Source organism: Triturus cristatus, chromosome 10 (genome assembly GCF_964204655.1).
Source record: "Triturus cristatus chromosome 10, aTriCri1.1, whole genome shotgun sequence".
Lineage (NCBI taxonomy): Eukaryota > Metazoa > Chordata > Amphibia > Caudata > Salamandridae > Triturus > Triturus cristatus.
This window is the reverse complement of record NC_140593.1, coordinates 97,279,823-97,301,258: the sequence shown is the minus strand read 5'-3', so window position 1 is coordinate 97,301,258 and position 21,436 is coordinate 97,279,823. Positions and strand designations below refer to the sequence as shown.

General features: G+C 50.2%; 1 protein-coding gene across 4 annotated transcripts in view; it reads right to left on the bottom strand.

Annotated features, from left to right (window-relative positions):
* The window catches only part of RARB (retinoic acid receptor beta), a 1,132,713-nt gene that overhangs the window by 31,720 nt on the left and 1,079,557 nt on the right, over window positions 1–21,436 (bottom strand). For all 4 annotated transcript variants that reach the window (XM_085630534.1, XM_085630535.1, XM_085630536.1 and 1 more), the window contains one exon: window positions 559–717. In XM_085630534.1, coding sequence (XP_085486660.1) covers window positions 559–717 — 159 coding nt within the window. The remainder of the gene's footprint in view (window positions 1–558; window positions 718–21,436) is intronic.

Genomic DNA, 21,436 nt, shown 5'->3' with positions numbered 1-21,436 from the left:
TTAACTGTTGCTTGAAGGGAGAACATCCATGCCCCCATCATAACCAGTGATTGGCGTTCACTGACTTCTCTACTGCAGTGACCCAGAAGAGAAGACACTGTTTCTCGCACTGATTAAATGAATGCGGCCTGGTGCGAATATCTTGTAGTACACTCTAGCTGCCCATACATTCACTCCCTAGGTAGCGTTTTGTTGCCATGAAATAAATATTAAAAAGTATATCAGTGGCAGTCCAGAGGAGAGCTGCATGCCAAATCTTGTGAGCGGGGGATGCAAAGGTTTCCCTATAGGGCCTAGAGGAGGGAGAGTTGGGTTGGCATTACTTAAATGCCAGAATCCAAGGTCAAAGGCCAAAAGCCAAGATGTGGGACATGATGCTGCTGTTTGGGGATTAAGGTGACAAAGGGATGGACCAATAGTCTCTTATCTGCCAGCAGGCTCTAGTTATCCAAACATAAGGTGAGGAGCCAGGAATGGGTTTTACATCTGCCTGTCTGAATAAGAGATACCCAACCAGGAGACCTCCCTGCCCTAGTCGTTCGCAACAGGAGCCGGTACCTTTTGCGCTGATGCTGCGGAGATCCGTGATCTTCATGAGAATCTTTGGGAACATGTGAGGCTTGCTGGGTCGTCTCTTCCTGATGTAGATTTTCAGTGCTTCGAGCAGCGGCTCTTGGAGCTTGTCCACCTTCGTTGGTTCCTCAAGGTCTTGTCGGTCTGCAAATGAGATGATCAGAGACATCAATGCTAGGCGCCTTGTAACAGACCCCCCCAGCCCCGGTGACTATCCTCAAACAAAACTCATAACTGGCTCCTCGCGTGTTTCCAATCCCATTTGGAGGGTACAGAAATGTCGAAATATGCTTGAAAGTGGTGGACACAGATTCTACCACAGCTGTGAGGGTCAAGCTGCTAGCCTCAAGTGCACAGTATATTAACATGAATTAAATGCGACCCCTCCCCAATGCATCTCCTACCACTGGTGACACTGTCCGAATTTTTTTTCATCTGCTAGCGCTAGTGAACTTCACATCATGGGCATGTTTGGGGACAACGTAAGGCCTGCACAGGTAGGGAAAGGCCAGCATGACTGAGCTTTGCAGCCCTCGTCTCATGAACATTATTTAGTAATGCTGTAATTCTCACAGCCAAGAGACCCACTAAGAGATTTGCTACGATTTTATGCCGCGTTTGCGTCACAAAAGTGATGCAAATCGGCGCAAAAGCTTTTTTTTCTGATTTACTTTCCAGCGCAAAACTTGTTTAGTACTGGAATAAAGTGAAAGTAACACAAAGCAGCACATAGTGCTACTTTGCATTATTTAGTGCCAAAGGGGCGTTCCATGGGTGGAGCTTGGGCATTCCCATGCAACCACCCAAGGTTTCTGACACTAAACCCAATTTACTAAATAAGGTAGACAGGGTTTAGCATCAGAAAACTGCGCCCTTTTCAAGTAGGCGCATGGAAAAAAATGCTTTAACTTCTCCTTCCTTTTCTGCCTTTTTACATGTGCTGCACTGTACAGCACACATACAAAGAGGGAAATGGTTTAAGTCAGTTTATGCATAGTATTTTGTCCTGGAAGGCTACCCTTCCAGTACAAAATCGATGCCAGACTCATGGAGACACCCTTGCACCATGGCGCAAAGTGTCTCCGTGGTGCACGGCAGCTGATTTCTGCGCTGGCGCTAGAGGAAGGAGAGAGCCATAGTTCTGTAAATATGGCGCTCTCCTCCTCATCTTTTCACGCAATGCAGCATTTGCGGCTGCTGCACTGAGCTGCATGAAAAAGTGGTAAATCTGGCCAGAGTCATTTAGAATGTGCTTACGAGAGTCCTAGTTTTTTGCCTTGAGCAGTGCCCTGGGGGCAGCTCTTTTTGCAGTACAGAATTACTACTTTTCAAACCTTTCTTCAATTGCTTGGGGAATTTTTAACTCCCCCCCCCCCCCCCAAGTATTCCAGGACTTGAGTTGGAGTAGCAAATAAACCTCCAAGCTATATTAGGGAAAGTTGTACTTCCTCCAAATATTGAGGGGCTGGATTTAGAATAGTAAAATTGCCTTTTCGGCGTTTGCTACACCCTCGGCTGCTCTGCGGCTATGGTTAAAGGTGAGAAACTCTACACAAATGCTGCCAGTCATTCACTCAGGGGCTCCCAAGGCCCTGGAAGTCTGGTCTTTCTCTTGGGCTCTCCTCAGGGACACATCTTTGTATGAGGACCTCTTCTGTAAGACTCCTTTCTAATGAGCCCTCTCATGCGACCCTTGTCTTTCTAATGAGCGTTCTCCAGACACACTCGCCCTTCTAAAGAGGACCCTTCACTGAACCTGTCACAGTCGTGAGAGCAGACCTGTTACTACTTCTGTGAACCCTCAAGTCAAGGCTGAGAGTTTAATGTTAGAACACAAAGTGCAAAAGTAGTTTGAAATGTAATGCACTCTATGTAAGTGGCTGTCCATTTCAAAACCGAAAGTTTGACATGTTTCCCTATAATCAAATTATATAGTTTGGGACACATTTATCAAGGCTTTGTGCCAGTGTTGTGCACAAAAGTGGCACACACCTGCAAAAAGTCTTGAACTGGGGTTTACGCTCCAGTACAAATCTTGATTTGCGCTTGAAAGTAGACCTAAAGTACCGCAAAGTAGAACTTTGCGCTATGTTCCTTCATGGGTGTGAGAAAGTGCCATCTTTCTTGCATGGTATGCCCCCACTTTTTGCTAAATTGCTGAATGTACTTCGATTGAGTGTACCCTGGGTTCCTGCCAATCAGGTGCCCAGGGCCTATGTTCCTTCCTTAAACCACACAAACTCCAAATTGGCAAACCCTAGCCACATGTCAGCCCCTAGTAAATGGTACCCTAGGTACCCAGGGCCTTGTGACCAGGGAAGGCCTCTAAGGGCTGCAGCACTCATTGTGCCACCCTCAGAGGCCCTGTACCCTTACACACACACACTGCCCTTGCAGGCTGAGTGTCTGGGTGCAGGACAAAACAAAGAGTCGACATGGCACACATCACTGTGTACCATGCCCATCACCTACACTGCCAAGGCATATGTCAGCCACCCCTCTAGCTGGGTGCATTACGCCTATGGTGTGGGCACAGGAGCAGGAGCCCTGTGCCCCTACAGTACCCGGGTCCATTCCTGGGCACTGTAAGTGCAGTGCTGTCATTTAAGAATACATGGTGCTGAGAGCTTGTCAAACACGAGCTCCACAGCACCATATTGGCAACACTGAAGCCTGGGAAGTTTGGTATCAAACTTCTCAGCACATTGAACCCACGCTGATGCCAGTGTAGGATTTAATGTACTAAGCACCCCAGAGGGCATCTTAGAAGATGCCCCCTTACAGCTAACTTGCAATCCACGTCTGCTCTGAGGCTGCCCAGGCTGCCACACAGCAGACACGTTGCTGGACCCCTGGGTGGGAGAGCCCCTGCTCTCCCGGGCCTGCAACAATGCACATCCTGGGTGAGGTGAGAAATCTCCTCCCCCAGGATGAGCAAAGGGAAGCTTCAAAGGCATGCCGCCAGTTGGAGTTTCCCCAGGCCACTGCAACCCCCCACTCTGGCGGGAAGCTTGGCCGGAAACCCCATACAAGGACAGGGGATGTGCCAGCCTGCCCACCCCACCCCTCAGGTGGGGGAGGCGAGGTGAAGCACATCTCCGGGCTCTCGCCATCTTGAAGATGGGAGGCCCTACCCTATCAGGATTAGGCTACTGCCCCCCTCCCACAGGAGAGAGGCAGGATAGGGGGTGTACCCACCCCAGGACAAGGACCCATTGGTCCCTGGCCTTCACCTACCTGTAACGCCCCTAAATCTAGTATTTAGGGGCCCCCTGAACCTTCCTTCCTCAGATTCCAGATAGAAAAACGACAAGAAGAGCAAGAAGAACAAAGACCTGCCCTGCAGCTGCTAAAAAGAGAAGAAGACACCAACTGCTTTGGCCCCAGCCCTACCGGCCTGTCGACTCTCGAACCTGCACCAGCGCGGCATCCCACGTGGCCAGCAACCTCACCAACCCCGGAGGACCTGGCTACCTTTTAGCTCTAAGCCCCTGGGACTCCCACGAGTAGAGGCTCTACTCAAGAAACCTACTTGCTATCCCTGGCACCAGCCCGGGACCGCGGACCCAACACACTCTGCACCAGCCAAGCCTGGCCAGTGCCGGAGTGGACAAAGACCCAGAGGACGACCCCACGGCGACTGTGACCCAGAGTCCGGCACCCAAGGACCCCCCTCGACATCCCGGAAGAAGCCTGCAGCCTCAGAACCAAGTGCCACCCCAGCCGCGATCAACCAGAGGGTAAGATTCCCGACGTCAAAAGGCACCCCTGCACCCGGCGCCCTGCGACCCCCTGTGCCCAATCCTGGGGTACCCACCTAACCTACAACTACCCAACTTACCTCTCGAAGTGGTGGTGGCACCTGAAACATCCTCGTCCCCGAGCCTGCAGCCTCTTTCCAAACCGGAACATTCCCATTGATTTCCATTGAGCGCCCTAAGGCTCAAAAGCACCCTGCACCCAGCCGCCCGAGTGGCCCTGGCAGTGCCCTCTCTACTCTAACCTACTTCCCCACTTGCCCTGAGTAAGTGACCAGGAGCCCAGCTCCCACAGCCGCGTGGCTTGCCAGACAGCAGCCACCAACCAAGGCCCCCCTATCCCTCATAGGATAACATTGGGCCCAACTCTCTCTGCACCCGGCCGTCCTGAAACCGCTGAGGGTGAACCAACTGTACCTACCTGACACTGGGGGACCCCTGAGTCCATGCCCGGAATTTCAACACTACCAGTCGAGTACTTACCCTTAAACCGCTAATTTCATTTTCCTCATAGGGTAACATTGACTGGCTTTTTCTTCAAAAATCTTCTAAGTGTGAACTTTTCAAAACTGCAAAAATTCACCAAAAATCAGCCAAGTGACAAAAACGAATTTACTCACCTGCTCCTAGGTGAGCTCCCAGTGCTGGATCTTGGTGCCCAGCCCTGACTCTGAAAAGTGTTCACAACTATACTTACTTCTAACTCATTTTTCTCCCATAGGAAACCATTGCCTGCTTTTCTGTGAAATTTCTTCTAAGTGTCTACTTTTGCAAATTTGAAATATTCTTTTAAAATCGTACCATTTCTGCAAACGAAATTACTTACCTGCTTTTGATAAGGACCCCAGTCCTGGGTCTAGGCACCCAGTCCTGGATTACTAAAGTAACGATAAAGTACTCTACCTGCAATTTGAATTTCTTGCCATAGAGATCCATTGAATGTTTTCTGTGAAATATTTTCTAAGTGCTAACTTTTGAAATAGCTAAATATTATCTAAAAATCATTACAGTTATTAAGTCGACTTTCTTCACTTGATTCTGAATACTGACCCCAGGCTGGTTCTAGGATCCAGACCTGGAATTCCAAAAGTAATCTGAAAAGTAATTTATTACAAATAACCTGAATTTACCATTGAGCTCAATGCATTGTTATGTTTAGGAAATAGGATTGTTTATTGCAACCAACTGTGACTGTTTACACAAATTTATTGCTTGAAACAAAAGTATTTATATTCAACCTCTCATTCTGAGAAAGTATATTTTTACCCCCTTGTGGTTCTAAAAATAAAACAAGCATATATTTTATATATACAAATCATTGGCCTAGAGTTCAGTTATTGAGTGTGTGAAACCATTTGCTGACTGAGTGTGTACAATAAATGCTTTACACTGTCCTCTGGTACTGCCTTACTGCTCGACCAAGCTACCACTTTTGAGAGTAAGGTCATACCTAACTTTGACCTCTATCAGCCTCTGGGGGACTGTGGACTCTGTACACCCTGTACCTATTAGGGAACAGTATATACAGAGCCACTTTCTCACATTGGTGGATCAGCGGTGGGATACAAACTTGCATTTGTTGGACTACTTGGTTACCATCTGATCACACGACAGAACTCTTAAAAATTGCCTTTAGAATTCTGATTGGTTTTTCCAAAATTACTAAAAGTCTTGCTAGGGCCTTGCTTAAGTCCCATTAGAATTTTAGAAAAATAAAAGTCACTATAGTCAGGGTAGAGGGTTAGAACTGTCAGGTTAGAATGTCTCAAACAAACCCAGCTATTAGTGATAATAATAACATGGACCTGGTGGAGGAGCTCGACCTCACACCTTACTTACACTTGTCTTTCAAGGAATTGAGGTCCTTATGTAAACTCAAAAATTTACAAATGGGTCAGCATCCATCCAAACAAGGGCTCCAGGAGCTCCTGGCTGAGTATGCTAAAGACCACCCATCTGAACATGGTGATGGCCAGTCAGATGAGGAAAGGGAAACAGGGGAGGAGGACAGCAACCTCCCCATACTATTCCCTAGGGAGGAGATGGCACCCATACCCTCCAACTCAAGACATAGCATCTGGGCACCTAGAGACCACACAGGTGGCTCTGGTCCCAGAGACAACACTGGGGGACCCCCCAGTGAAGAGGACAGCCTTGTGAGGCTGGCCAAAAGAATAGATCTAGAGTCCAGGCTCCTGGCTCTAGAAAAGGAAAGGAGAGAGATGGGTTTAGCACCCATCAATGGTGGCAGCAATAATAAAAACAAGGATAGGGAGGAAACTTCTGACCTTAAAATCCCCAAAGGGATTGTCCCTAAATTTGAGGAAGGTGATGATATCACCAAATGGTTCACAGCCTTTGAGAGGGCTTGTGATATCAGGAAAGTAAAGAAACCTCTCTGGGGGGCACTCCTGTGGGAACTGTTCTCTGGTAACTGCAGGGACAGGCTTCTGACTCTCTCTGGGCCAGAAGCAGGATCCTATGACCTCATGAAGAAAGCTCTGATTGAGGGATTTGGATTCACCACTGAGGAGTATAGAATTAGATTCAGGGGGGCTCACAAAACCCAGACCCAGTCCTGGATTGATTTTGTAGATTTCTCAGTGAAGACACTGGATGGTTGGTTAGCTGGACATGGTGTGCAGGATTTTACTGGATTGTACAATTTATTCATGAAGGAACATATTTTGAGTAACTGCACAAATGAAAAGTTGCATCAGCATTTGGTAGACCTAGGTCTAATTTCTCCCCAAGAATTGGGAAAGAAGGCGGACCACTGGGTCAAGACTAGGGTGACCAAGACAACCACTGGGGGTGACCAAAAGAAGGTGGTCACAAAACCTCCCCAGGGGAAAGGTGGTGAGAATCCCCAAGATAAAAAGTCTGAGTCTTCCAAAGGGCCCCAAAAACCTGTTCAGGTGGGTGGGACCCAAACTACTCCCTATGTGCCCCAACCATATAGGGGGAAGAACTTTGATCCCTTAAAGGCCTTTTGTAATACCTGTAAGAAGCAGGGACACCTAACTGTATCTTGCCCCCAAAACAAAGCCCCTAAGGCACCCAGTACAGCCACTCCTGGGGCAGCAAGTATACAAATGGGATCAGAGGTGTACCCTGAGCAAATCTGGGAACACACTGAAGCAAGTTTAGTCTCCTTGGGAGAAGTGGAGTTTGCCACTGTGGCTGTGTGGCCCCCCAACTTGAAGAAATACTTACAGTACCCCTGGGTGAATGGAACTAGGGTAGAAGCTCTGAGGGATACAGGTGCCAGTGTCACTATGGTGAAAGACACACTGGTTTCCCCTGAGCAATACTTGATTGGGAAGTCTTACCCAGTCACCAACGCTGACAGTGTCACCACTAGTCATCCCATGGCCATGGTAACATTAGGCTGGGGGGGGGTTACTGGCCTGAAACAGGTAGTGGTCTCTCCAAAGTTGCCAGCTGCATGTCTGCTTGGAAATGATCTGGAAACCTCAGCCTGGGCTGAGGTTGAGTTAAAGGCCCATGCAGCCATGCTGGGCATCCCTGAATTGGTGTGTGTGCAAACCAGAGCACAGAGCAAGAGGAAGGGTGAAAAAGTAGGTTTGGAGCCTGGAATAATGGCCCAACCAACCAAGAGGAAGGGCAAGAAGACTGGGGGACCAGCTTCTGTACAGCCAAACACTCAGAACCCCTCTCCCCCTGGAGAGGATGTAGATACCTCTGAGGGAACTGAGTCCATGGAGCTTGACCCTTACCAGGTTGAACTCTTGGGCCCAGGGGGACCCTCTAGGGAAGAGCTGTGCCAGGGTCAGCAAGACTGTCCCACTCTTGAAAGCCTGAGACAACAAGCTGCTTCAGAAGCCAGGGGAGATGTCAGTGGTACCCATAGAGCTTATTGGGAAGAGGGATTACTGTATGCTGAGGCAAGAGACCCCACTCCTGGAGCCACCAGGAGGGTGGTAGTGCCACAGAAGTACAGGGAGTTCCTCCTAACTTTGGCTCATGACATCCCCCTAGCTGGACATCTGGGGCAATCCAAAACTTGGGAAAGGTTAGTGAGTCACTTTTACTGGCCCCAGATGCACCAAAAGGTGAAGGAGTTTGTCAGCTCCTGTGTTACCTGTCAGGCCAGTGGCAAGACAGGTGGCCACCCAAAGGCCCCCCTCATTCCACTACCAGTGGTGGGGGTCCCCTTTGAAAGGGTAGGTGTGGACATTGTGGGTCCACTCGAACCTCCCACAGCCTCAGGGAACAAATTCATTCTAGTAGTAGTGGATCATGCTACTAGGTACCCTGAAGCAATTCCACTTAGGACTACTACAGCTCCTGCAGTAGCCAAGGCCCTCCTGGGTGTCTTCACCAGGGTGGGTTTTCCTAAGGAGGTGGTTTCAGACAGAGGTTCCAACTTCATGTCTGCTTACCTAACACACATGTGGAAAGAGTGTGGAGTGCAGTACAAGTTTACTACACCCTACCACCCACAAACCAATGGCCTTGTTGTGAGGTTCAACAAGACATTGAAAGGTATGATCATGGGACTCCCTGAGAAACTCAAAAGGAGGTGGGATGTCCTATTACCATGCTTGCTTTTCGCCTACAGGGAAGTGCCACAGAAGGGAGTAGGTTTCTCACCCTTTGAACTTCTGTTTGGTCATCCTGTAAGGGGACCACTGTGTCTTGTAAAGGAGGGCTGGGAGAGGCCTCTTCAAGAACCCAAACAGGACATAGTGGACTATGTGCTTGGCCTAAGGTCCAGAATGGCTGAGTATATGGAAAAAGCATCCAAGAACCTTGAGGCCAGCCAGGAGCTCCAGAAGCACTGGTATGACCAAAAAGCTGCACTGGTTGAATTTCAACCAGGGCAACAGGTGTGGGTTTTGGAGCCAGTGGCACCAAGGGCTCTCCAAGACAAATGGAGTGGCCCTTACCCTATCCTAGAGAGAAAGAGTGAGGTCACCTATCTAGTTGACCTGGGCACTAGCAGGACACCCAAAAGGGTCATCCATGTGAACCGCCTTAAACTCTACAATGATAGGGCTGACATCACCATGCTGATGGTGACTGATGAAGAACAGGAAGCAGAGAGTGAGCCACTCCCTGACCTCCTATCCTACAGCCCAAAAGATGGGTCAGTAGATGGTGTGATTTTCTCAGACACCCTCTCTGCCCAACAGCAGACTGACTGCAAGCAAGTCTTGCAACAATATGCTAGCCTCTTTTCCCTGACCCCTGGTCTGACAAGCTGGTGTACCCATGATGTGGACACTGGTGACAGTGCACCTGTCAAGAACAAAATCTATCGACAGTCAGATCAAGTCAAGGAAAGCATCAAAGCTGAGGTCAGCAAGATGCTGGAGTTAGGGGTCATTGAGCCTTCAGAGAGCCCCTGGGCTAGCCCAGTAGTTCTGGTCCCCAAACCTCATCAACAGGGTGAAAAGAGAGAGATGAGGTTCTGTGTGGACTATAGAGGGCTCAACTCTGTCACCAAGACAGATGCTCACCCTATCCCAAGAGCAGATGAACTGATAGACAAATTGGGGGCTGCCAAATTTCTCAGTACCTTTGACTTAACTGCAGGGTACTGGCAGATTGGCATGGCCCCAGGAGCAAAAGAAAAGACAGCATTCTCCACCCCTGATGGGCATTATCAGTTTACTGTGATGCCCTTTGGGTTAAAGAATGCCCCTGCCACCTTCCAGAGGTTGGTGAACCATGTCCTGGCTGGGTTGGAGTCCTTTAGTGCAGCTTATCTTGATGATATTGCTGTCTTTAGCTCCACCTGGCAGGATCACCTGATCCACCTTGGGAAGGTTTTAGAGGCTCTGCAGAGTGCAGGTCTCACTATCAAAGCATCCAAATGCCAGATAGGGCAGGGCACTGTGGTGTACTTGGGCCACCTTGTAGGTGGAGGCCAGGTACAGCCCTTACAACCCAAAATCCAGGCCATCATGGACTGGATAGCTCCAACAACCCAGACCCAAGTCAGGGCATTCCTTGGCTTGACTGGGTACTACAGGAGGTTTGTGAAGGGGTATGGGTCCATTGTGACCCCCCTCACAGAACTCACCTCCAAGAAAATGCCCAAGAAAGTTAACTGGACAGTTAGTTGTCAAAAGGCTTTTGACACCCTAAAAGAAGCAATGTGCTCAGCACCAATTCTAAAAGCTCCAGATTATGCCAAGCAGTTCATAGTGCAGACTGATGCCTCTGAGCTAGGGATAGGAGCGGTCCTATCCCAGACCAATGATGAAGGCCAAGACCAACCTGTTGCTTTTATAAGCAGAAGACTACTCCCTAGAGAGCAGCGTTGGAGTGCCATTGAGAGGGAGGCCTTTGCTGTGGTTTGGTCCCTGAAGAAGCTGAGGCCATACTTGTTTGGCACTCACTTCCTAGTTCAAACTGACCACAGACCTCTCAGATGGCTAATGCAGATGAAAGGGGAAAATCCAAAACTACTGAGGTGGTCCATCTCCCTACAGGGAATGGACTTTGAAGTGGAACACAGACCAGGGACTGCCCATGCCAATGCAGATGGACTTTCCAGGTTCTTCCACTTAGACAATGAAGACTCCATAGGACAAGGTTAGTCTCATCACCTTTCGTTTGGGGGGGGGTTGTGTGAGAAAGTGCCATCTTTCTTGCATGGTATGCCCCCACTTTTTGCTAAATTGCTGAATGTACTTCGATTGAGTGTACCCTGGGTTCCTGCCAATCAGGTGCCCAGGGCCTATGTTCCTTCCTTAAACCACACAAACTCCAAATTGGCAAACCCTAGCCACATGTCAGCCCCTAGTAAATGGTACCCTAGGTACCCAGGGCCTTGTGACCAGGGAAGGCCTCTAAGGGCTGCAGCACTCATTGTGCCACCCTCAGAGGCCCTGTACCCTTACACACACACACTGCCCTTGCAGGCTGAGTGTCTGGGTGCAGGACAAAACAAAGAGTCGACATGGCACACATCACTGTGTACCATGCCCATCACCTACACTGCCAAGGCATATGTCAGCCACCCCTCTAGCTGGGTGCATTACGCCTATGGTGTGGGCACAGGAGCAGGAGCCCTGTGCCCCTACAGTACCCGGGTCCATTCCTGGGCACTGTAAGTGCAGTGCTGTCATTTAAGAATACATGGTGCTGAGAGCTTGTCAAACACGAGCTCCACAGCACCATATTGGCAACACTGAAGCCTGGGAAGTTTGGTATCAAACTTCTCAGCACATTGAACCCACGCTGATGCCAGTGTAGGATTTAATGTACTAAGCACCCCAGAGGGCATCTTAGAAGATGCCCCCTTACAGCTAACTTGCAATCCACGTCTGCTCTGAGGCTGCCCAGGCTGCCACACAGCAGACACGTTGCTGGACCCCTGGGTGGGAGAGCCCCTGCTCTCCCGGGCCTGCAACAATGCACATCCTGGGTGAGGTGAGAAATCTCCTCCCCCAGGATGAGCAAAGGGAAGCTTCAAAGGCATGCCGCCAGTTGGAGTTTCCCCAGGCCACTGCAACCCCCCACTCTGGCGGGAAGCTTGGCCGGAAACCCCATACAAGGACAGGGGATGTGCCAGCCTGCCCACCCCACCCCTCAGGTGGGGGAGGCGAGGTGAAGCACATCTCCGGGCTCTCGCCATCTTGAAGATGGGAGGCCCTACCCTATCAGGATTAGGCTACTGCCCCCCTCCCACAGGAGAGAGGCAGGATAGGGGGTGTACCCACCCCAGGACAAGGACCCATTGGTCCCTGGCCTTCACCTACCTGTAACGCCCCTAAATCTAGTATTTAGGGGCCCCCTGAACCTTCCTTCCTCAGATTCCAGATAGAAAAACGACAAGAAGAGCAAGAAGAACAAAGACCTGCCCTGCAGCTGCTAAAAAGAGAAGAAGACACCAACTGCTTTGGCCCCAGCCCTACCGGCCTGTCGACTCTCGAACCTGCACCAGCGCGGCATCCCACGTGGCCAGCAACCTCACCAACCCCGGAGGACCTGGCTACCTTTTAGCTCTAAGCCCCTGGGACTCCCACGAGTAGAGGCTCTACTCAAGAAACCTACTTGCTATCCCTGGCACCAGCCCGGGACCGCGGACCCAACACACTCTGCACCAGCCAAGCCTGGCCAGTGCCGGAGTGGACAAAGACCCAGAGGACGACCCCACGGCGACTGTGACCCAGAGTCCGGCACCCAAGGACCCCCCTCGACATCCCGGAAGAAGCCTGCAGCCTCAGAACCAAGTGCCACCCCAGCCGCGATCAACCAGAGGGTAAGATTCCCGACGTCAAAAGGCACCCCTGCACCCGGCGCCCTGCGACCCCCTGTGCCCAATCCTGGGGTACCCACCTAACCTACAACTACCCAACTTACCTCTCGAAGTGGTGGTGGCACCTGAAACATCCTCGTCCCCGAGCCTGCAGCCTCTTTCCAAACCGGAACATTCCCATTGATTTCCATTGAGCGCCCTAAGGCTCAAAAGCACCCTGCACCCAGCCGCCCGAGTGGCCCTGGCAGTGCCCTCTCTACTCTAACCTACTTCCCCACTTGCCCTGAGTAAGTGACCAGGAGCCCAGCTCCCACAGCCGCGTGGCTTGCCAGACAGCAGCCACCAACCAAGGCCCCCCTATCCCTCATAGGATAACATTGGGCCCAACTCTCTCTGCACCCGGCCGTCCTGAAACCGCTGAGGGTGAACCAACTGTACCTACCTGACACTGGGGGACCCCTGAGTCCATGCCCGGAATTTCAACACTACCAGTCGAGTACTTACCCTTAAACCGCTAATTTCATTTTCCTCATAGGGTAACATTGACTGGCTTTTTCTTCAAAAATCTTCTAAGTGTGAACTTTTCAAAACTGCAAAAATTCACCAAAAATCAGCCAAGTGACAAAAACGAATTTACTCACCTGCTCCTAGGTGAGCTCCCAGTGCTGGATCTTGGTGCCCAGCCCTGACTCTGAAAAGTGTTCACAACTATACTTACTTCTAACTCATTTTTCTCCCATAGGAAACCATTGCCTGCTTTTCTGTGAAATTTCTTCTAAGTGTCTACTTTTGCAAATTTGAAATATTCTTTTAAAATCGTACCATTTCTGCAAACGAAATTACTTACCTGCTTTTGATAAGGACCCCAGTCCTGGGTCTAGGCACCCAGTCCTGGATTACTAAAGTAACGATAAAGTACTCTACCTGCAATTTGAATTTCTTGCCATAGAGATCCATTGAATGTTTTCTGTGAAATATTTTCTAAGTGCTAACTTTTGAAATAGCTAAATATTATCTAAAAATCATTACAGTTATTAAGTCGACTTTCTTCACTTGATTCTGAATACTGACCCCAGGCTGGTTCTAGGATCCAGACCTGGAATTCCAAAAGTAATCTGAAAAGTAATTTATTACAAATAACCTGAATTTACCATTGAGCTCAATGCATTGTTATGTTTAGGAAATAGGATTGTTTATTGCAACCAACTGTGACTGTTTACACAAATTTATTGCTTGAAACAAAAGTATTTATATTCAACCTCTCATTCTGAGAAAGTATATTTTTACCCCCTTGTGGTTCTAAAAATAAAACAAGCATATATTTTATATATACAAATCATTGGCCTAGAGTTCAGTTATTGAGTGTGTGAAACCATTTGCTGACTGAGTGTGTACAATAAATGCTTTACACTGTCCTCTGGTACTGCCTTACTGCTCGACCAAGCTACCACTTTTGAGAGTAAGGTCATACCTAACTTTGACCTCTATCAGCCTCTGGGGGACTGTGGACTCTGTACACCCTGTACCTATTAGGGAACAGTATATACAGAGCCACTTTCTCACATTGGTGGATCAGCGGTGGGATACAAACTTGCATTTGTTGGACTACTTGGTTACCATCTGATCACACGACAGAACTCTTAAAAATTGCCTTTAGAATTCTGATTGGTTTTTCCAAAATTACTAAAAGTCTTGCTAGGGCCTTGCTTAAGTCCCATTAGAATTTTAGAAAAATAAAAGTCACTATAGTCAGGGTAGAGGGTTAGAACTGTCAGGTTAGAATGTCTCAAACAAACCCAGCTATTAGTGATAATAATAACATGGACCTGGTGGAGGAGCTCGACCTCACACCTTACTTACACTTGTCTTTCAAGGAATTGAGGTCCTTATGTAAACTCAAAAATTTACAAATGGGTCAGCATCCATCCAAACAAGGGCTCCAGGAGCTCCTGGCTGAGTATGCTAAAGACCACCCATCTGAACATGGTGATGGCCAGTCAGATGAGGAAAGGGAAACAGGGGAGGAGGACAGCAACCTCCCCATACTATTCCCTAGGGAGGAGATGGCACCCATACCCTCCAACTCAAGACATAGCATCTGGGCACCTAGAGACCACACAGGTGGCTCTGGTCCCAGAGACAACACTGGGGGACCCCCCAGTGAAGAGGACAGCCTTGTGAGGCTGGCCAAAAGAATAGATCTAGAGTCCAGGCTCCTGGCTCTAGAAAAGGAAAGGAGAGAGATGGGTTTAGCACCCATCAATGGTGGCAGCAATAATAAAAACAAGGATAGGGAGGAAACTTCTGACCTTAAAATCCCCAAAGGGATTGTCCCTAAATTTGAGGAAGGTGATGATATCACCAAATGGTTCACAGCCTTTGAGAGGGCTTGTGATATCAGGAAAGTAAAGAAACCTCTCTGGGGGGCACTCCTGTGGGAACTGTTCTCTGGTAACTGCAGGGACAGGCTTCTGACTCTCTCTGGGCCAGAAGCAGGATCCTATGACCTCATGAAGAAAGCTCTGATTGAGGGATTTGGATTCACCACTGAGGAGTATAGAATTAGATTCAGGGGGGCTCACAAAACCCAGACCCAGTCCTGGATTGATTTTGTAGATTTCTCAGTGAAGACACTGGATGGTTGGTTAGCTGGACATGGTGTGCAGGATTTTACTGGATTGTACAATTTATTCATGAAGGAACATATTTTGAGTAACTGCACAAATGAAAAGTTGCATCAGCATTTGGTAGACCTAGGTCTAATTTCTCCCCAAGAATTGGGAAAGAAGGCGGACCACTGGGTCAAGACTAGGGTGACCAAGACAACCACTGGGGGTGACCAAAAGAAGGTGGTCACAAAACCTCCCCAGGGGAAAGGTGGTGAGAATCCCCAAGATAAAAAGTCTGAGTCTTCCAAAGGGCCCCAAAAACCTGTTCAGGTGGGTGGGACCCAAACTACTCCCTATGTGCCCCAACCATATAGGGGGAAGAACTTTGATCCCTTAAAGGCCTTTTGTAATACCTGTAAGAAGCAGGGACACCTAACTGTATCTTGCCCCCAAAACAAAGCCCCTAAGGCACCCAGTACAGCCACTCCTGGGGCAGCAAGTATACAAATGGGATCAGAGGTGTACCCTGAGCAAATCTGGGAACACACTGAAGCAAGTTTAGTCTCCTTGGGAGAAGTGGAGTTTGCCACTGTGGCTGTGTGGCCCCCCAACTTGAAGAAATACTTACAGTACCCCTGGGTGAATGGAACTAGGGTAGAAGCTCTGAGGGATACAGGTGCCAGTGTCACTATGGTGAAAGACACACTGGTTTCCCCTGAGCAATACTTGATTGGGAAGTCTTACCCAGTCACCAACGCTGACAGTGTCACCACTAGTCATCCCATGGCCATGGTAACATTAGGCTGGGGGGGGGTTACTGGCCTGAAACAGGTAGTGGTCTCTCCAAAGTTGCCAGCTGCATGTCTGCTTGGAAATGATCTGGAAACCTCAGCCTGGGCTGAGGTTGAGTTAAAGGCCCATGCAGCCATGCTGGGCATCCCTGAATTGGTGTGTGTGCAAACCAGAGCACAGAGCAAGAGGAAGGGTGAAAAAGTAGGTTTGGAGCCTGGAATAATGGCCCAACCAACCAAGAGGAAGGGCAAGAAGACTGGGGGACCAGCTTCTGTACAGCCAAACACTCAGAACCCCTCTCCCCCTGGAGAGGATGTAGATACCTCTGAGGGAACTGAGTCCATGGAGCTTGACCCTTACCAGGTTGAACTCTTGGGCCCAGGGGGACCCTCTAGGGAAGAGCTGTGCCAGGGTCAGCAAGACTGTCCCACTCTTGAAAGCCTGAGACAACAAGCTGCTTCAGAAGCCAGGGGAGATGTCAGTGGTACCCATAGAGCTTATTGGGAAGAGGGATTACTGTATGCTGAGGCAAGAGACCCCACTCCTGGAGCCACCAGGAGGGTGGTAGTGCCACAGAAGTACAGGGAGTTCCTCCTAACTTTGGCTCATGACATCCCCCTAGCTGGACATCTGGGGCAATCCAAAACTTGGGAAAGGTTAGTGAGTCACTTTTACTGGCCCCAGATGCACCAAAAGGTGAAGGAGTTTGTCAGCTCCTGTGTTACCTGTCAGGCCAGTGGCAAGACAGGTGGCCACCCAAAGGCCCCCCTCATTCCACTACCAGTGGTGGGGGTCCCCTTTGAAAGGGTAGGTGTGGACATTGTGGGTCCACTCGAACCTCCCACAGCCTCAGGGAACAAATTCATTCTAGTAGTAGTGGATCATGCTACTAGGTACCCTGAAGCAATTCCACTTAGGACTACTACAGCTCCTGCAGTAGCCAAGGCCCTCCTGGGTGTCTTCACCAGGGTGGGTTTTCCTAAGGAGGTGGTTTCAGACAGAGGTTCCAACTTCATGTCTGCTTACCTAACACACATGTGGAAAGAGTGTGGAGTGCAGTACAAGTTTACTACACCCTACCACCCACAAACCAATGGCCTTGTTGTGAGGTTCAACAAGACATTGAAAGGTATGATCATGGGACTCCCTGAGAAACTCAAAAGGAGGTGGGATGTCCTATTACCATGCTTGCTTTTCGCCTACAGGGAAGTGCCACAGAAGGGAGTAGGTTTCTCACCCTTTGAACTTCTGTTTGGTCATCCTGTAAGGGGACCACTGTGTCTTGTAAAGGAGGGCTGGGAGAGGCCTCTTCAAGAACCCAAACAGGACATAGTGGACTATGTGCTTGGCCTAAGGTCCAGAATGGCTGAGTATATGGAAAAAGCATCCAAGAACCTTGAGGCCAGCCAGGAGCTCCAGAAGCACTGGTATGACCAAAAAGCTGCACTGGTTGAATTTCAACCAGGGCAACAGGTGTGGGTTTTGGAGCCAGTGGCACCAAGGGCTCTCCAAGACAAATGGAGTGGCCCTTACCCTATCCTAGAGAGAAAGAGTGAGGTCACCTATCTAGTTGACCTGGGCACTAGCAGGACACCCAAAAGGGTCATCCATGTGAACCGCCTTAAACTCTACAATGATAGGGCTGACATCACCATGCTGATGGTGACTGATGAAGAACAGGAAGCAGAGAGTGAGCCACTCCCTGACCTCCTATCCTACAGCCCAAAAGATGGGTCAGTAGATGGTGTGATTTTCTCAGACACCCTCTCTGCCCAACAGCAGACTGACTGCAAGCAAGTCTTGCAACAATATGCTAGCCTCTTTTCCCTGACCCCTGGTCTGACAAGCTGGTGTACCCATGATGTGGACACTGGTGACAGTGCACCTGTCAAGAACAAAATCTATCGACAGTCAGATCAAGTCAAGGAAAGCATCAAAGCTGAGGTCAGCAAGATGCTGGAGTTAGGGGTCATTGAGCCTTCAGAGAGCCCCTGGGCTAGCCCAGTAGTTCTGGTCCCCAAACCTCATCAACAGGGTGAAAAGAGAGAGATGAGGTTCTGTGTGGACTATAGAGGGCTCAACTCTGTCACCAAGACAGATGCTCACCCTATCCCAAGAGCAGATGAACTGATAGACAAATTGGGGGCTGCCAAATTTCTCAGTACCTTTGACTTAACTGCAGGGTACTGGCAGATTGGCATGGCCCCAGGAGCAAAAGAAAAGACAGCATTCTCCACCCCTGATGGGCATTATCAGTTTACTGTGATGCCCTTTGGGTTAAAGAATGCCCCTGCCACCTTCCAGAGGTTGGTGAACCATGTCCTGGCTGGGTTGGAGTCCTTTAGTGCAGCTTATCTTGATGATATTGCTGTCTTTAGCTCCACCTGGCAGGATCACCTGATCCACCTTGGGAAGGTTTTAGAGGCTCTGCAGAGTGCAGGTCTCACTATCAAAGCATCCAAATGCCAGATAGGGCAGGGCACTGTGGTGTACTTGGGCCACCTTGTAGGTGGAGGCCAGGTACAGCCCTTACAACCCAAAATCCAGGCCATCATGGACTGGATAGCTCCAACAACCCAGACCCAAGTCAGGGCATTCCTTGGCTTGACTGGGTACTACAGGAGGTTTGTGAAGGGGTATGGGTCCATTGTGACCCCCCTCACAGAACTCACCTCCAAGAAAATGCCCAAGAAAGTTAACTGGACAGTTAGTTGTCAAAAGGCTTTTGACACCCTAAAAGAAGCAATGTGCTCAGCACCAATTCTAAAAGCTCCAGATTATGCCAAGCAGTTCATAGTGCAGACTGATGCCTCTGAGCTAGGGATAGGAGCGGTCCTATCCCAGACCAATGATGAAGGCCAAGACCAACCTGTTGCTTTTATAAGCAGAAGACTACTCCCTAGAGAGCAGCGTTGGAGTGCCATTGAGAGGGAGGCCTTTGCTGTGGTTTGGTCCCTGAAGAAGCTGAGGCCATACTTGTTTGGCACTCACTTCCTAGTTCAAACTGACCACAGACCTCTCAGATGGCTAATGCAGATGAAAGGGGAAAATCCAAAACTACTGAGGTGGTCCATCTCCCTACAGGGAATGGACTTTGAAGTGGAACACAGACCAGGGACTGCCCATGCCAATGCAGATGGACTTTCCAGGTTCTTCCACTTAGACAATGAAGACTCCATAGGACAAGGTTAGTCTCATCACCTTTCGTTTGGGGGGGGGTTGTGTGAGAAAGTGCCATCTTTCTTGCATGGTATGCCCCCACTTTTTGCTAAATTGCTGAATGTACTTCGATTGAGTGTACCCTGGGTTCCTGCCAATCAGGTGCCCAGGGCCTATGTTCCTTCCTTAAACCACACAAACTCCAAATTGGCAAACCCTAGCCACATGTCAGCCCCTAGTAAATGGTACCCTAGGTACCCAGGGCCTTGTGACCAGGGAAGGCCTCTAAGGGCTGCAGCACTCATTGTGCCACCCTCAGAGGCCCTGTACCCTTACACACACACACTGCCCTTGCAGGCTGAGTGTCTGGGTGCAGGACAAAACAAAGAGTCGACATGGCACACATCACTGTGTACCATGCCCATCACCTACACTGCCAAGGCATATGTCAGCCACCCCTCTAGCTGGGTGCATTACGCCTATGGTGTGGGCACAGGAGCAGGAGCCCTGTGCCCCTACAGTACCCGGGTCCATTCCTGGGCACTGTAAGTGCAGTGCTGTCATTTAAGAATACATGGTGCTGAGAGCTTGTCAAACACGAGCTCCACAGCACCATATTGGCAACACTGAAGCCTGGGAAGTTTGGTATCAAACTTCTCAGCACATTGAACCCACGCTGATGCCAGTGTAGGATTTAATGTACTAAGCACCCCAGAGGGCATCTTAGAAGATGCCCCCTTACAGCTAACTTGCAATCCACGTCTGCTCTGAGGCTGCCCAGGCTGCCACACAGCAGACACGTTGCTGGACCCCTGGGTGGGAGAGCCCCTGCTCTCCCGGGCCTGCAACAATGCACATCCTGGGTGAGGTGAGAAATCTCCTCCCCCAGGATGAGCAAAGGGAAGCTTCAAAGGCATGCCGCCAGTTGGAGTTTCCCCAGGCCACTGCAACCCCCCACTCTGGCGGGAAGCTTGGCCGGAAACCCCATACAAGGACAGGGGATGTGCCAGCCTGCCCACCCCACCCCTCAGGTGGGGGAGGCGAGGTGAAGCACATCTCCGGGCTCTCGCCATCTTGAAGATGGGAGGCCCTACCCTATCAGGATTAGGCTACTGCCCCCCTCCCACAGGAGAGAGGCAGGATAGGGGGTGTACCCACCCCAGGACAAGGACCCATTGGTCCCTGGCCTTCACCTACCTGTAACGCCCCTAAATCTAGTATTTAGGGGCCCCCTGAACCTTCCTTCCTCAGATTCCAGATAGAAAAACGACAAGAAGAGCAAGAAGAACAAAGACCTGCCCTGCAGCTGCTAAAAAGAGAAGAAGACACCAACTGCTTTGGCCCCAGCCCTACCGGCCTGTCGACTCTCGAACCTGCACCAGCGCGGCATCCCACGTGGCCAGCAACCTCACCAACCCCGGAGGACCTGGCTACCTTTTAGCTCTAAGCCCCTGGGACTCCCACGAGTAGAGGCTCTACTCAAGAAACCTACTTGCTATCCCTGGCACCAGCCCGGGACCGCGGACCCAACACACTCTGCACCAGCCAAGCCTGGCCAGTGCCGGAGTGGACAAAGACCCAGAGGACGACCCCACGGCGACTGTGACCCAGAGTCCGGCACCCAAGGACCCCCCTCGACATCCCGGAAGAAGCCTGCAGCCTCAGAACCAAGTGCCACCCCAGCCGCGATCAACCAGAGGGTAAGATTCCCGACGTCAAAAGGCACCCCTGCACCCGGCGCCCTGCGACCCCCTGTGCCCAATCCTGGGGTACCCACCTAACCTACAACTACCCAACTTACCTCTCGAAGTGGTGGTGGCACCTGAAACATCCTCGTCCCCGAGCCTGCAGCCTCTTTCCAAACCGGAACATTCCCATTGATTTCCATTGAGCGCCCTAAGGCTCAAAAGCACCCTGCACCCAGCCGCCCGAGTGGCCCTGGCAGTGCCCTCTCTACTCTAACCTACTTCCCCACTTGCCCTGAGTAAGTGACCAGGAGCCCAGCTCCCACAGCCGCGTGGCTTGCCAGACAGCAGCCACCAACCAAGGCCCCCCTATCCCTCATAGGATAACATTGGGCCCAACTCTCTCTGCACCCGGCCGTCCTGAAACCGCTGAGGGTGAACCAACTGTACCTACCTGACACTGGGGGACCCCTGAGTCCATGCCCGGAATTTCAACACTACCAGTCGAGTACTTACCCTTAAACCGCTAATTTCATTTTCCTCATAGGGTAACATTGACTGGCTTTTTCTTCAAAAATCTTCTAAGTGTGAACTTTTCAAAACTGCAAAAATTCACCAAAAATC